Below are 16,703 nucleotides of genomic sequence, written 5' to 3'. Positions count from 1 at the left end.
TTACTAAAGATGCCAAGAGCATGGGGTTCATATGGCAAACTTGATGTGATGTGGAAAGTGCACAGAGCACATTTTATAGGCAATTTCTGTCAGCCTTTTTTGACTCTACATATTTGTGGCTGAGCCGCGTTGCTGTTTCTCCAAAACGGGATTCAGACAGTATCCCAAAACGGAATGATTTAACCTGTTATATCAGTAAGCTTGGAGCCTGTGGCTGGGTAATACATCCTCTAGAGAAGGGCTTAATAGGTTTGATCTCTTTGATAACCCATTATCCCTCTTTACTCAAAGTTAAACACCTCAGCTGAGTCTCCTTAATCCGCACTTTTCCATGACCGTTTTTCCATGAAATTGACATTCGTCAGGGTGGGCAATCTGATGATTTTAGATTCAATCTTGAAGGTGTCACAATCTGCCTTTCAGGCCTATTGCAGAAACTGTGATGTTCAATGTCTTCTTACTTCTGTTTCCAAACTTTATATAACCTTGTTGACCAGCAGATCTGTGCATTGTGAACATACCAATAGAGTGATATAGCCAACTAAGTGGACAATTTACTTCATATGGTTTCTCCTTGGGTGATGTAAATAATGCAACACAAGTTATAGGTGGGGGCATGACAGATGTGGAGCCTCTGCCAAAAATAAGTATCTTTATTGCTGTATTGTCTTTTAGTGGTGCACATGGAGAAAGTCATAGTCTATTTCAAGTCTGGTTATAGTCTAAAGAGCATTTCATAATTGAGAGAAAAACATTGCAGTTTACATAGTGGATTTCTATTGCACTTAAATAGACTGTGATATCATATTTTGGCTAGATCGACCACACATATCAGCTACATAGTCCACAAAACTACATGTCTCAGTTTTCCTGCTCAGTTTGCAAGGACACTTTTGGGAAAACAGAAAGCATGATAGAAAGAGATAAATAGGCTTATAAAGTTATGACTACAATATAAGGTGAACATAAGAATGTTTCCTTATTGTGTTGCCACTGTTACTCTCCCACTTATTTTTAGCACAAGGTATCAGATTGGAAGAATACTTGTTTTTATTGCCCACCGTAAACCAGTCAGTTTATGTTCTCATTCTCCTAACATACCTGGATGCGATCCGACAAGTGCAGAAGCTCTTCCACAGCTGTGATGTTTTTGCGTTCGCGAAGCATGTTTATCTAAGCTATAGGCTGTAATATTTATGACTGTTTTTAATTCAGTCAGCGTACAGTTTTGATTTCACCATCAGCTCAAGTGGTGTACAATATGTGGCAAGGGGTCCATAAAGCCTTCAACATGTTTTATCCCTTTCTTTCTTACGTGTATGGTTTCAGCATGTCTGACACCAAGCTAAACACATTCATCTCTGTATAAAACGAGACACTATTTTTCCAGTTTTATAAGGAGTTCAGATTTAACTCTCGCATTGAGTTCAGATGAAGGATTTTTGGGTTCATCAGCTGTATTAGAAATGTGAGATCTCTAAACAAATCTACATGCGCTGTGTCTATTATCTCTATGTCTATTACAACATGTCTGCAGGTTAGTATGCAGTGAATGTTTTACTTTGTATTATTTGCAAAAATGCATTTGATGGTTTATGGGTAAGATAAGCTGGTCATGTGTGCTGTGATGATACAAATCCTTCTACCTCCCACTTACTTTATCCTGCTCGGCACCAGCTCAGTCATGAAAGTCTTCAGTCATTCCGTTACGGATGTTCTCTGGATCTCTTGGCCATCTGGACGCGGACAGGAACAGGAAATGAAGAATGAGGAATTAAGAGGGGTTCTTTTTAGGATATGAAAGCTTGGAAAAAGAAAAGCTGAGCACCCCTTTTCACAGTTTAAGCCTGTGGAGGCACTTTCTCTACCTTCCATGCTACCTCTCTTTTTATCTCTCATTCATTCATATCTTCTTTCCCTCCTTCCTGCCTTTATTCAAAGGCCATGAGTTATTTCATTCATTGTGTATTTAGTATTATCAGTAGAAATTAGTTCACAGATCTTGGGTGAGGTTTCATCAAAGTTATCATCACCACTTTTGAAGTCAGACAGTGGTACTAAGCATGTTCACCAATGAGGTAAGATAAAATTGCCATAATTTTTTCTCCGAGTAATAACATAGTTCCATGATTGCTTCATGAAAACAAGTACAGTAACTACTACAGGATTGGCTGTTGGGGTGAAGAGGGGACTAGAAGAAAATATTCGGAGAAAAAGTCCAAGTTTAGTTGTTTATTAATTCTTTAAAGAAAAACTAGATGGGCTTGTAACATAAAGCCTTCTTTTTCTCAGGAGATTTTGTACCTGGTTGCAGACAGAATTGCATAGTGAAAGTTAGGCTTATAAGGAACTGATTTAAATGTAGATCGTGCAAGTTAGGAAAAAAAAGTGGTCTATTGCCAGTTTGATTGTGACCATATTGCCCCCCTCTCCCTCTTTCTTTGTTATGAGGATTATCACAATTAGATTTCATTTGTAATCTTATCATACAATTAATCTGCCCTTGTAGCCTGAGATTGTGCCAGGTGTGCCTGTAATCTTCCTGAACACACAGTATTATTATCAGATTGTCTTGGTAAAGTCTAAGAGATCAACAGGCTTGCCAACATGGGGCAGATTGGGGTGACAGAGAGACAGGAAAACATGGGTTGAATTTTATTAACGTTGTTTTTAACTACGCCCTCCAATGCGAATGTATGTTTCAGGCAGCTTTTGTGAACGCCACAATTTTTATGTGACTATTTTTGACAGAAATATTTACAAGGTGATGCCTGTTTTCTCCTTTTTGGCCTCGTCATTGCGGCTGAGATTCGATGCCCCAAGAGGGAAGATAAGCACTTACGAGGAGGAAATTCTGAATTCCTGTACTGTTTTTCTGCCCTCTAATGCCCCTCTCTTTGCTGGAGTTTATTCCTTGAAACAACTTCATATCCATATCAGTTCAGGTAGGAGTCATGATGGGTGATATTATGTACATTTATGCCTTCAAGCAACATATCTCTCTGTCACATAATGAAGCTAATATACCCATACGTCCATATTTACCATCTTATTTCTGTCCCTCTTTTCATTCTCTTTCTTTATGAATGTGAGGTCAGCTATAGAACAGCACAGAGAACAGTCGAGGAGCCCCATCTCCGCTCATGCATATTCAAGCACACGTGCACGCACACACACTTGTGCACTGTGAAAGGCTGCTTGGCTCTTGGTCAAGGGATCTCTGCTAAAGACTGGTCCTGGACGAGAGAGCTGATCGCCAGCCAAGCAGGACAGTTACAAAGTGGAGCACGGGAGGCCCCGCCATGTTTGCCGAGATCTAAAGCCTCTTTCTCCAAAGCTTTGTTTGCATTTTGTTCACTGCAGCAGCTGAACAGTACACAGAAAAGCCTTTTCTTACCCTTTCTCTGTCCACTCTTTTCGCTTTTCACTTTCTCTGACTCGGCTGCTTTCTGACAGTTGATTCAATTCCTGTGTACTAAAGGAAATTATGTGCTTAATTGGATTATTGGGAGTTTTCTTCAAATGAGTGCTCACCCACCCACACAGCCCCAGACTCTGAATTCTTCTCTGGGATGGGCTGTCCGGTACATGTTTCCAGACATTGCAGTCTGCAGGATGAGCATGAAATGAAAACCTTGGCAGTGTGTTACGTTTTAATACCATTCAGTCATAGTAAATATGATTAAATATTCATGATGAGGTTTTGTTGACACTTAATTATTAAACAGTTTTCACATCTAGGCAGCAGGCATTTACATTTATTTAAAACATGTATTCAGTCTCTTCATTTTCTGTCTGCCTTACTCACCACACACACATAGTAAAAGAATTGGAAAATTCAAACTGATAAGGGGAGTGAAAGCAGGTCAGCTGGTTAGCTGTCAGACATGTCTGCTGGCCATCACCTTCAGCGTGCTACTTGGCTCAGGTTTATAGAGACAGAGTAGTGTCCAAGCGCATGCAAGCATCACTGGAATTTGCACCTGTTTGAGACGTGACTTGTATGGTTTTCTCTCCTAAAATCTTGTCTGTGAAATGGGCATTCTTCAATAGTTGAGGGGAATGACCTACTGAGGTTGATGGTATAGAAATGTGAAACAAATCTTAAAAGTAGGGAAATATGCAGAGAGAGTTGAAATGGATACAGAGTGTGGTTGATGTGAGGGCCTGTGGATATAAAAGCAGCTCAAGAAGGGGAGGGTCCTGCTTTTGTACCTATTCTCATATAAACGACCCTTCTGCTCTGTGTGGCCCTTCACTAGGTCATAAACATCACAGTGGTTGTGTGGTTGTGCAGTTGTGTAGTGGTGAGTCGTTTATGTAGCTGATTTTCTCCTAGAGAGAGGAAGCGGAGTCTAGGGCACAGATTAAAAGGCCTCTCCTCCCTCCCGCGTGCAAATCACAAATCACATGGAGCCACAGTGCTTCCGCTCGCCCAGGAACCCAACCAACACCCTGTTAAAAACCGTAGCCACATCCCTGTGTTTTCATCTTACTGGGCACAGAAAACCCAGTTTGTATTCCAATTAAACCAGCGTGAGTACCGACTGTTCCATGTGGGCACCATTGCTGTAGCTGATGCCTATAAGCTTGCCAGTTGAGTTGCTTGGGTCTCATTATTTGGGATTTGGATTGCTTGTTAAAGACTGCAACTAACGATAATTTAGATGATCGATTTAATCTGCCAATTGTTTTCAGAATTCTTCCCATCTCAATTCTCATCATCATTAAAGATAGTATCAAGATTTATCATCTATGGCATAAAAATTCAGCGCATCTTTACATCTAAGAAGCAGCATCATTTTTGATTAAAGAAACAATTATTCAATCATCAAAATACTTGATGTTCATATGATGGACTTATTGTTACAGTCTTGTTGCTTGTTGCACTTTTTTTTGGTCGCCTGTTGAAAACAGAACCGCAGCGTTCACTGGAGCTGTTATGTAGTTATGTATCATTAAGCGACTATATGTCAGCATGCTGTAGTGTATGTGCTAACCTGATCTCTCTCATTCTTGCCACATTCTGCTGACAAATTAAAAACGTGGTCCTTATCGTGGCCTGTGGACAGTTAGTGGCCTCTTAGGGATAATTGAATGGCCTATCTGCTCCACGCAAATCCTAATTCTTCCTCTCAACAGGCCACTGGCGGCATGCTTTATGGGATTATTTTCAAGCAGGCATTTTGAATGTAATAGTGCACATAGGCCCTCCTTCCCACATACAGCTTCCCCCCCTTTCTCCTTGTCCCTGCCTTTCACCTTCTCGCCTGAGAGGATTAGTCAGGCTTCCGGAAACGGAGCACCACTCGGTGAGAATGAGACTTCCCAAAGCTCCTCTGAGACAGGAAGGAGCTGGACACTGGCTTTATGACAACAATTACTGCCTTCTCTCAGTGTCTTTTCGGGGTCTTTTTTCAGAAGTTAACAAAGAGTTGGCCTGTTTTCCGCAGAGAATATCAGTGTAAACAAACACTTTTGGAGCAGATTTTTCTGTGACCCAAGAGACTGAGTGGAGTCTGCGGAGTCCGAGGGTATGAAGAGAAATGATTATTTGTTGAATGCATTATTGTTTAGTGGTGTGGAGACTGTTGATTTGTGGCTACAGTGGAACGCTCCTCACGGGGTCAATGATATGCTTTACCAATGTCTTTATTCCTTTATCTTTAATAAATCTTTTTTTTTGGATGCAAAAACACATTCTTTGTTGAGATTAAATATATGTTTGTCTTATTGACATTTCCAGACAAAGGGTTCATATTCAGGTTTGGACTGAGCGAGTGAACTCCTTAAACAAAGTCTGGACACAAAATCCCATTTCTTCTTTTTAATCTAACTACTGTGACACTTTCAGAGATGTAGAGCACTTTTGTGAATGTTAAATTAATTAATAAATGTTGGCACATTCAGTAAACTGAGTAATCTGGTTAAAAGAACAGCTTAATCCATCAGATGCTATTTGCATTAAAAATAATGTATTTTCTTTTAATTGCTTGGCCAGTACTATGAATACAAAGAACCAGACCATGAACAACCAGAGTAGTGAAAGATATTGTATATTTAATAAGAGATTCCAACTTTTTGAGAAAAAGTGTGTAGGCTCAGTTTTAGCACCAATCACACACCAAATGCTGTTGTCCTAGAAAAAGAAGAAAGAAAAGTAGGGGGTGACTGTTGCAAGCCCAACTTTAAAGAGCAATGTTGCAAGCAAATTACCTTGAATTCAAGGCTTTAGAAAAGATTCTCAATTGCTGAATTTTGTACTCACTGTGAGTCATATTTTGGTCCAAGTAGAAAGGCTGTTATGTTTTTTGTTTTTTTTTGTTTGTTTTTTTAATCTTTCTCTTATCGAGCTGCCCATCAATGTTTCATAACCCATTTTTGTGCCACTTGTACTGTTATAAAATGACAGATATTCAGGGTACTGTCCACAGGCAAGGCCCAGGTTTACAAAGCATGGCATTCTATTCATTTTAAAAACCCCATTACTGCAGTTGATCTTCCTGATCTTCTAACCCCCCACTGATGTCCTAAGCTAACATTGTGCTCACCTGTACTACTCTTGTCTTACAGTGACAAAGGGCATAAACATGTTTCACAATTCAAAAAGTGGAATTCAGTTGTATTGAAGTCTGATCCCTGGGGCTTTGTTTGTGGAACCTGGCCACTACATGACCACCATTGTCTTGATGTCTGAATGTCTTTCATCTTCTTTCTTGGACCCAGGGAAAACAATCGGTATCTGCCTGTTGTATCTATCTCATATCTTTGTGACTTACAGCACTGGTTCCCAGCATGTACTGAACCTTAAGGCTATCCCAAATCATTCCCGTCATTCTGTGAACCACCAGATAAGGGGAATGATAGGACTGGTTTCTCTTGCCATCTTTTCCCAACTTGTGTAGAAGTATTTAGATGGTCCCAATCCATCTTTAAGATGACTCACTGGGTGGTCTATCAGATTTCTACATTTTCGTTTTTCTATCCACTATTGTTGTATTTATCATTACATGAAACATACTCTTAAGTATGGAAAATGACTAAGAGGTTTGTCACTGTGTTCAAGGCAACATAGTTTGGAAATGTTTGTTGGATGGACTTTGGATTTGATAACCTGACCTGTCCATGGTTTTGGAAGATAGGAGGCCCTGTCTTGGCCACATAGTGTCAAAAGGATTTACTAGGGCGAGTCTCTCTGTGTTCTCAAGTGCCTTGACATCTTGAAAAGGCCAAGGAAGCAAAGTCTGTGCTGACAGTTGTTGTTATTTGGAAATCTGGACGCATTTACCTTTTTTTTTCATGCCAAGAATTATCCAATATAGTCTACATTCCTTTTGAACTAGATCTGTGGAAGTAAGTAAGTATTTGCACCTGTTTATCATTACCAGTCGTACAACCTGTCATTCGATATTATGTATGGAAATTTTCTTCCGAATTTTCTTCAGATCACAAATGATCAGCAGAAGGATCAAGTCAACTGTATTTTGGGGATGCTAAGAGAACAACATGTGTGATTGGGACATAATGACAGTATGGCTTATGGAAACAATTGCTTTTAATGACGGCTAGTCACTTATGCTTTATGTTAAGAGAAAAAAGATAAATACTGCAAACTGCTTTGAACTTTTAGGGTAATACTTTAGCTGTTAAAGACGTGAAGTTTAGATTGTTATCAAAATGCAAAATTATCTTCTATTTAAGCGGAAATGGCTTTTGCACTGATGGTTCATGGCTGTGATTGACCATCATGCAGACATCTGCTACAGAGGTGATAACACATCTGGCATCTGACTGAAGTCTGTTGGTGGATGTCATTATTAGCAGACCTCTAAATCCTATCATCATTACCTTACACTTGATCTCAGGTTACTGTTAATGAGTTCATTGTGTGTTAGTCCGTTCCCATTGTCTGCAGCACTACCTGTCAGCTGCTTGATAGTGGGGTCTTTCAAGAATGGGTGTCAGCCTTGGTGTTTTTCGCAACAATGATTGGCAACCTTTTAAATAATTAAAAACAACCTTGTGATATATTATTATTTAATGTTTTGAGTAATACATGTAATTTGAGTGCTTCACACATACGAAGCATGTTTACATCCACACAATAATTTATAATTGTGTGGACCAAGATAAGGGTAAAAGCTCAATTATTATGTAAGATGTTGAAAGTAACACGTAACACACTGTTAATATGATTATGCTTAATTCAAGTATACCATGAGTACACCATGACGCTAAATTGGTAAACGTATGAAAGTGTAAGTTTACTCCAGGTTTAAAAAATATTATTGTGACTGGGATTTACTCAGGATATTGTGGCAGATGCAGCCACTTTTGTTTGCATGCATGTATGGTTTTTCATGCATGTTAAATCACATACATATAATACAAGGGCACATGCATGGCACAGTGGGGGGTGGCGTGAGGAGAGCTCCCTTCACATGCGTGTGCTGCATGTTCAGCTGTCACTGAACCACAGAAGCCCACCTCCTCCTCCATTCCCCACTTTCTCTCTCGCTATTTTTTCTTTACCCCTGCTGCCCTTCTGTCCCTACTGTATTCCTGCCTCCCCTCTGTCCTCCCTTTCTCCTGTCTTTCATTTCTCCTCCTAGCCATGTACATTCATGACCAACTGTGCATGTCCTGCTCTTGCTCTCCTGCTGTATCCTAGTCATCCCCAGCTCTCAGCTGTGCCTCTTTGGCATGAACTTAAGATGACACTGATTCAACCTCCTGAAGTGTAAGGGGTCCTGGGAACCAGCAGGACCAAAGTAAATGTAGTATATAGAAACAACACCACCAATGGAGTATCTTACTTTACAAATTTAGCCACACCTGGGCTTATTGAAAACAGTTTTGTCTTCTCTGATGTTGCCATAAGCCCAGCTCCCAGAGTAAGAATTAATTAGTTATGGGTAGTTGATTTGTATTTAGTTTCTCTAGTGTCTTACATCTTAGACTTAAAGGGATCTTAAGAACCTTACAGATTCAATACGAAGTTAGCCAGCAGTCATCTGGCATGAGTCTGCGGCACTGCATTACAGAAGAATGCTAGTATGGCAGTAGCCATGTGCTTGACATTTAAAATGTTGTTCTCGCACAAGACAGTGTCACCCCCAAATTTGCCTTCCACCCCATCCTCGCTGTATCCCCCAGTCTCAGCTCCAGTCCTCTAAACTGGCACGGCTATGACACCCCTATGTATCTCATTCAGCCATAGAGAATGGGGCTAGTGAACCGAGTAGCCCCCCAACACTGGCCTCTGCCTGCACCTGCAGGCCCAACTGATGGTTGGAAAGCTGGAAGGAAAAGGGGGGGGAGTAAGTTTGAGGTCTGAAGAGGGTCAAGATTAAAGGTAAAGTTTGGACAAAAGTATGATGTTCCACTGTACAGGGATGCAGAGAAGTCTAGAGTAAAGGAAAACTAGTCACTGTACTGCTTATTTGTGTTAGATACCCACCATGGGCTTGGTGAGGTTGGGGAGAAGGAGGGTGAATGGGGGTTACCAGAACCACTGGCCCCCCTGCAGGTCATTCAGTCATTCATAAGATGAGGCCATTTTATAGACCTCCCTCGACTCTTGCTTTTTTGTTGCTGTTGTTTCCATCAGTGGAAGAGAAAATGGAGATTAAGAGTGGTCATGCAAAATGGATGATGTGTGTTGGTAACCAGTTTCAACAACTTGAAAGTTTGGTTTCTAGGTGAACATTTTGTGTGGCGTAGGCTGTGTATATTTTCCTTGTGGAAGCTCTGCCTGATAACCTTTCTGTCTGGATGGATTCATGATGTTTACAGATGTGCTCAGCTTATGAAAAAACAGCCCCTCTCCCTCAGTGGGCAGCCATCTTTAATCCAGTAAAAAGCACAGGGATTTGGTCGCCCCTGGCCTGCCTGAAGGCCCTTTTGAAACCTCTCGGCCGTGAGAGTGGGGGCTGGGGTTGGAGGTGTGGGTTAGGATATGTGTAGCCATGCAGGAGGGGCTGGGGACAGTCTTTGTGAATTTAGTTAATCTAATTTGAGCTCTTTTCCCCCTAAGGCCCTTTTTCTCCCTTGCCGCTGCCCCTGTTTCAAACATCAGTCCAAGCTGGGAAAAGTTTCACGTGTCCCTAGTGAAAATAGGCTTTGTTTGGTTTAATCCAATATCCTGATATGTAAACCTGAGGGGAATATAACTGGGAGCACCCACTGAAAAAAGTGACAGTCTTTGGTGTTTGTGTGTGATGCAATCAAATTAAAATGGAAATCTGTTACACACGAAAGATCTGAGCACTATTACAGCATAGGAAAGTTTACCAGTTGGGTCAAGCTACGTGCAAATAATTTTAGGATACAACAAACAGTGTTGAAGATGGTTCTTTCGGAAAAAGGAAGTGATCCGATTAAAAGTATCATTGATTAAAGGACAGTTGGAGATGGACAATCAAAGTCTTCATTAAGAATTCTCTGTAAACCTGTTTGAACCTAACGGTGTCTATCAGAGGATGACTTGAAACAGAGGCTGCTTACAGAATGTAAATGAACCACTTAGAAGTCTTTCTTTGCAGTTTAACACCTCTGATTAACTCATTGTGATGCTGTCAGATATCGAATGGGTATTAACTCATTAGGGTTCGCCTTTGAAGTTGCTCCTGAATATCATCAGGGTCTTGTAATCCTTTTTTAATGGATCAGTGAGTAGGACAGTGGTTCAGCAAAATGATTAATGTGACAGCCTTTCTCACCTAATGTTCACTGTGTTTGGCATGAATGGACCCAAAATTGGTTGATTCATTTAGGAAATGTACTGGTAATGGTGTTAATGTCGGAGAGTTGATAGTCAGCTGTGAATGTTTGCTTTATCAGTCTGCTGCCATCTAGCCGTAAACCCACACCCCTTCTTATCTTTCCTTCTTTTCCTTTTCTTTCTCTTTTTAGCTTACTCTTTCCTTAGCTTTGTAATTTTAGTGCCTTCCCCTCTGCCCTCCTTTTAACTTAAGGCAATAGGTGGTGAAGGGCAGGAATGCAGCCGAAGGACTGTAAGGATTTATCGCACAAAGGTGTGAGAGCTGCTGCCTGTGCTTCTGTGCCTGGAGATGTAACAGTTTAGTGCCAACAGCATTCCCACCACAGTCCATACACATTTTTATTGCGTTTTTAGTTTGATTCTTTAGACCACATACTGGAGGAATGGGAGGAAAGGGGTCAGGGAGATAGGGTTGTGTGTGTGTGTGTGTGTGTGTGTGTGTGTGTGTGTTTGAGCTTGTGAGAATTGTTAAGTAGCATTATGAGCAAAAGGTACTATAAAGCACGAGAATACTTTATCTCCATCTTATTGGTCTCTGCTTTTGTCACTTAAACATTCCCCATTCTGTGTGTCTCTCTCTCTCTCTCTCTCTCTCTCTCTCCCTCTCTCTCTCTCTGCTCTCTCTCTCTCTCTCTCTCTCTGCTCTCTCTCTCTCTCTCTGCTCTCTCTCTCTCTCTCCCCTCCCATTCCTTCCTCTCCTTTCCACTCCTCTCACTCTCCCTGTCCCTTCCTCCTACTCTACCTCTCGGGTTACGATGACTGGATGACTGGGGGTTTTCTTGCTTCCATCTCGTAGAGTGTCTGTGTGTGTGCATGTGAGTGTGTGACTGCATGCGTGTGTGTGTGTGTGACTGCATGCGTATGTGTGTGTATGACTTCACGTGTATGTGTGTGTGTGACTGCTTGCGTGTGTGTGTATGACTGCTTGCGTGTGTGTCTCCCTCAGCACTGAGCTGTGAGCGGTGTCCTTGTCCCTGCCTCCTGGCAGCAAGGAGCCACCCAGCAGCCGGTCTGTGATTGGGCAGGGGAGTGGGGTTCTTGACACAGCACGGTGCTGACTGCTCCGGGACGTGTTTCAACAGATGGTCGAGGTTAGAGAGTGTCATCACATCGGAGAGGGGATTAGAGGAGAGAGGTTGTCTTCCAGGAGCTGTGTGGTCCCCCTTACTCTTCAACCCAGAAATCCCGAGACCAAGACACAAACCCCTCTATGAGCGGAGGGAGACCCAGAGAAGAAACAGGAGAGGAAAACACAGAGAGGGATCCTAGCCTTCCCTCTCACTCAGCCAGCACTCTGCTCTCCTGCCTTTCAGGTACTTAACTTTCTCACATTGTTTTCATTTCTTTTTTTCTGTTTTCTTCTGCTTTAGTTTCTGCTGTGTCTGTTAGTTTGTTCAGTTTGCATTACATTTCTGATGCAGCATGCAGTCACAAGTGGGAGTCCACAAGTGCAGTAAATCTGTGTTGCCTGTACAGCAGTTCTGTGTGTGCCGGACTTCATAGTTTTCCCTCTGAATGACAGGAATTCCCTCCGTCGCAAATTCCTCCGTCTCAAAGGATTAGAAGGCAGCACATTCCATTAATGTCATCTTTTTTTCCCCCCAATTCCATAAGCACCCATCTGTTAATTTGTAGTTTCCTGAATGCTAGATATTTGAAAGTGAAAGGAAGCTACTGTAAATTTGAAATAGCTTGCTGTCACTTAAAAATAAATGTGCTGCATAATGAGCAGTGTCAGTTGGGGCATCCTATAGGTTATAATACGGACAAGGATATATATGTTTATATAATTTTATTCCTGAAAATAAATTGTTTTCTATTCAACTCTGTCAGCTCATCTAGTAGGAAGTTAAAAAAACATTTTTTCTGCATTCCCAAAACTCAGTGTGGCATTTAACATTCCCTCACTTCAGCCTCGATAAGTTTTTTCATAAATCTTATTCGGAGTGCACCTCTGGCAGATCGTGTCAGTATACGCTAAATGGATGAGCTGCTGAAGAGCGCTTTCCGGACAAACTGTCAGAGCTAAGTAGAGAGGCAGAGACTCAGAGAATGTACACCTCACTTCAGCTATTTAACTCAAGTCAAGTGAGAAGGGAAACTTGCCAGTGGAGTGGGAATATGATGTATAGTATTTATGCCTAGCTCCAGGCACTGTGTGTGTGTGTGAATCTGTCTGTCTGTATGTGTGTGTATGAGGTGTTTGCAAATGGAGATTGTGCAGCTGTGAAAGACTGTGTGGACAGCAGCCGGGCTGAGAGGAGGTTGTATGGGTGAAAGCTGCTGTTGTGTGAATTTCTGTTTACCTTGGTAAACCAGCCGTAGCTACACTTCCTGTTTGTTACTTTAAGTATTTAACACAACCACCAATAGGTTGTGATGACTGCTGCTTGAAGCCCAGTGAAGACCTTGGTACAAAATTTGGTCACGTGGGCAGATCAATTAGGGTATGGATGTGTTTTCTGCACATCACAAAAGGAAAGAAAAAATCACATGCATCTAAATGCTCTAAAACATCTAAACATTGCTGTCGTAAAATACGTTTTATATTCCCTGATGAGTAATAGGACATTAAAGTTCCTCCATTTCATGGTACAAGTGAGTGACTTGGGACTTCCTGTGTATTCATTCATTCATGTGTTCACTTACTGTACCAGTCCAAAAAAACTAGAGAATTGATCCTTCTGAGTTTGTTTCCTAAATGTCCAAATTATGCTGCAGTCCCCTTCAAGGCAGAAGGTTTGTACCAGGCACAATTAGCAAAACATGCAGCAGCCTGGCTTACTTTTCCGTATCCTGGTAATGCCAATTTGTGTTACTAAGAAATTCAAAGTAATAAAGAGAACACCAACTTTAAACCTCCAGTATTGAAGAGACTGATCCATAAATCTTCCCTTCACTTCAGTTTCACCCCTTGCAGCGTCAAGATTGAATTTCTGATTACCTTTACTCAGAGCATAGCAAAGCTGCTTTGGCGTGTTTAAAAAAAAAAAAAAAAATGCAGTATTAACTGCCAGCTCAGAAGAGAAGGGAGATCCTTTAAACTGTTTAGCTTCACTGTGCTACAAACAAGAGCATGAGCAGCTGCTGCAAATAATTAGGTTTTGGGGGGCAGACGCTTGCCAAGACAAACGTTGTTTCAGTAGCAGCTCTGCCATCAGTTGAATCTGCTTCGCTGTGTGTGTGTGTGTGTGTGTGTGTGTGTGTGTGTGTGTGTGTGTGTGTGTGTGTGTGAGAGAGAAAGCTGTAACTAAAGTAATTAATTCTTCTGATAAGAACAAGTAATGATTAAGTGTAAGGAAAAAGGAAGGGGTATTATCTGTGCTTTTCAGTGTAATTGTGTGAACGGGAAGTGTGTGTGTCTGTGTGTGTAAATGCCAGTTACAGTGAATCAGAGACTTCCCAGATGTCTTGCATGACTTCATACATGCTGACTAATAAACAACTTCGAAGGCACGCAGATCAGACTATCAGATTATTGTTAAAAATTGGCATATTTTATGTATGTGCTATACCTGTATAAAGTACTGCATTTCTTTAAAGATACTAGTATGTGTGAGTGGTGGAAATACTTAACCTTTTCCATTCTCTCTTTCTCATGGACTCCACAAATAAACCTGCCCTATTCTTCTGCTTTGTCTTTGCCTTCTTCCTCACAAATCAGCACTATAATTTCATCTCAGCAGAGTCACACTGTTATCACGCTGCATTGTGCTTTCTCAAATTGTTCCCACAGTGACAGCAGTCACATTTATGAATTCTGTCATTATGGGTTTCTCTTGGTTGCAGTTAAATTGAATGCCTTACAGATGACTTTTCATTCTCCCTTTTAAGAGTAACCCATTAAAAAAAAGGAGTTGATGTTGATAAAACGGATAAAAACTGGATCTGGAGCTTGAAAGTTATGGGTTTCCCAAAGTACCATGAATATTTGTTTGATCAAAATACACCTAATCATTTAATCTGGCTGACGATGAAATAAATACTCTTACTGAATTATTCAACATCTTTGCTTTTTAGTTGGTTCCTCTGATGATTCATCTCTCTGAAAAAGATTCTATCCAACTGTAGTTTGTGTGTGTTCTCTTGTGTGTGAGCATGTTAAGAAAAGATTTCCTAAACCACCCTCTCCTCCGGCACTTGTTTATCTCTTCAGCTTAATGATAGTGTTCCTTGTACTATCCTGATTGCATAGTAGCGCTCGAGTAGATTGCACAGTCCTATCACTGCAAATGACCAGTATTTGAACAGTGAGCGTTTGGCATGCTTTTATTTATGTGGGATCTAGAAAGTCTATCTTTAGATGAGTCAGCCACTTTCTCGGTTCCTTTGTTGTCCTAACTGATCAAACATTTCCACGGGGCTTCGATGCTCTTAAAAGTGTCCTTGACTTTTGTGGACATATCTCGGGGGAAATATGCCATGCATATGTGGATGCACAACGACACACAGCATAGATCTATTTTGGGGGTATTGAGTCGCTCACAATAGCACCCCCATGTGTTTGTTCAGCCTCTCATTTGAGCAGTAAAGGTCAGGTCATGCAAACATCACATTCAGCTCATCATTGGCTGGAATGCCTGATTCTCAAACTTCAGTTTAGTGCTTGCACGCATTAAAGAGAGCAGCAAACCAGACATATATTCCACTCTTTAAATGGTGTGTTCTACATTGCCCCCCTCTTCTTTGCCTTGAGGCTCTGGCCTGACGACTAGTTGGAAAGAGAAGATCTGTTCTGTGAAGATGTGTTTCATGCAGCTCTGGTTCAGCTATGCAACAGTCGGGAATGACCCCTGACCAGGTCCTTGGAAATTTGTCTGAAGAATGAATAGGGAGAAGATGCGGGATTGCTGCAAGGCTTTATTCGTTAATGTGCACTTTTAGCCACTGAGTGAGAGAAAGAGGATTTTAATGCTTTTCCTGTGTTGTCGAAAGCTCCCTTTGTTCAAATGTCACTGCACATAGATGCAGCATGGACTTAAAGAGGGAGGAAGAGAAAGCTGGGTCAAGAGAGACACAGAGCAGGAAGTGGAAGAGGGATGAAGTAGAAGAGGCCAAGATAAGAGAAAGGGAGGTGTGAACATGTGATAAAGAGGGGAATAAAGTGTAAAGTTGACACAGATCTTGTTGTGATCAGTGGCTTGATCTTGCACACGCGTTGTTGGTTGTCACCCACACGTGCGCGCATTTGAAACACATGGACACAAACATAATCTTCTTGTGACACAGGCATGTACAAAAGAAAAACATAGAAAAACGTGTACACACACACACACCATCCACAAGCTTACCCCCCTCCATCCTCCACCCCCCAGAGGGCTGCACTGTCCCTGCTTTGTCATCTCTACTTGTCCAATAATCCCCTCCCCAGGGAGAAGCAATCTGTTTTAGATTTGAAAGAGAAAGGGCCCTGCCTGTATCACGTACAATTAAGCAGCCGTCAGAATGCGTCGGCGTAAGTTTGGAGGGAGAAGTGCTGCCACTGGGGGGTTGTCCCTTTCATCTGCCGCCTTTCCAGAATGGAGATAATGGGGTAGGAGGGTTGGATGGATGGGAATGGATGGAGAGGGGGGCAGAGGGAATGAATACATTTCCTCACCCCTCTATCCCGCTCCACAGCTCGACTAATAGAAGCCAGCATGCGTTTGTTTCAGCTCTTCTGCTCCCTTTCTTTCCTTCTCCCCTGGAGCGGGCAAACACATTCAGCCTCTGCCAGCACTCCCCTCCTCTGCCCGTGTGCGCCTGTGTGTGTGTGTGCACGCACAAGCACTTTATAAGTGTGGACTTGGCCATGTGCTACTAGGAGCCTCTGGTCGTGTTTGCCCTTACTTTAACAGCCTGACTTTGCCATGTGGATGCTGGATATTTTGAACAGTTGTAATATTAAAGGTTGAGCAACTTTGTTTACACTGACGAGGTC

The 16,703-nt window shown here is 41.7% G+C and overlaps 1 protein-coding gene across 8 annotated transcripts in view; it reads left to right on the top strand.

Annotated features, from left to right (window-relative positions):
* sulf1 (sulfatase 1) overlaps positions 1 to 16,703 on the top strand; it is an 82,865-nt gene that overhangs the window by 34,322 nt on the left and 31,840 nt on the right. For 6 of the 8 annotated variants that reach the window (XM_037078475.1, XM_037078472.1, XM_037078474.1 and 3 more), the window contains one exon: positions 11,866 to 12,096. The exons of the other annotated variants lie outside the window; for them this stretch is intronic. In XM_037078475.1, the coding sequence (XP_036934370.1) occupies positions 11,994 to 12,096 (103 nt within the window). In that variant the 5' untranslated portion in view covers positions 11,866 to 11,993. The remainder of the gene's footprint in view (positions 1 to 11,865; positions 12,097 to 16,703) is intronic. 8 annotated transcript variants of the gene reach the window in all.

This window comes from Acanthopagrus latus, chromosome 19, assembly GCF_904848185.1.
Source record: "Acanthopagrus latus isolate v.2019 chromosome 19, fAcaLat1.1, whole genome shotgun sequence".
Classification (NCBI taxonomy): Eukaryota; Metazoa; Chordata; class Actinopteri; order Spariformes; family Sparidae; genus Acanthopagrus; species Acanthopagrus latus.
This window is presented reverse-complemented; position numbering and strand designations above follow the sequence as displayed.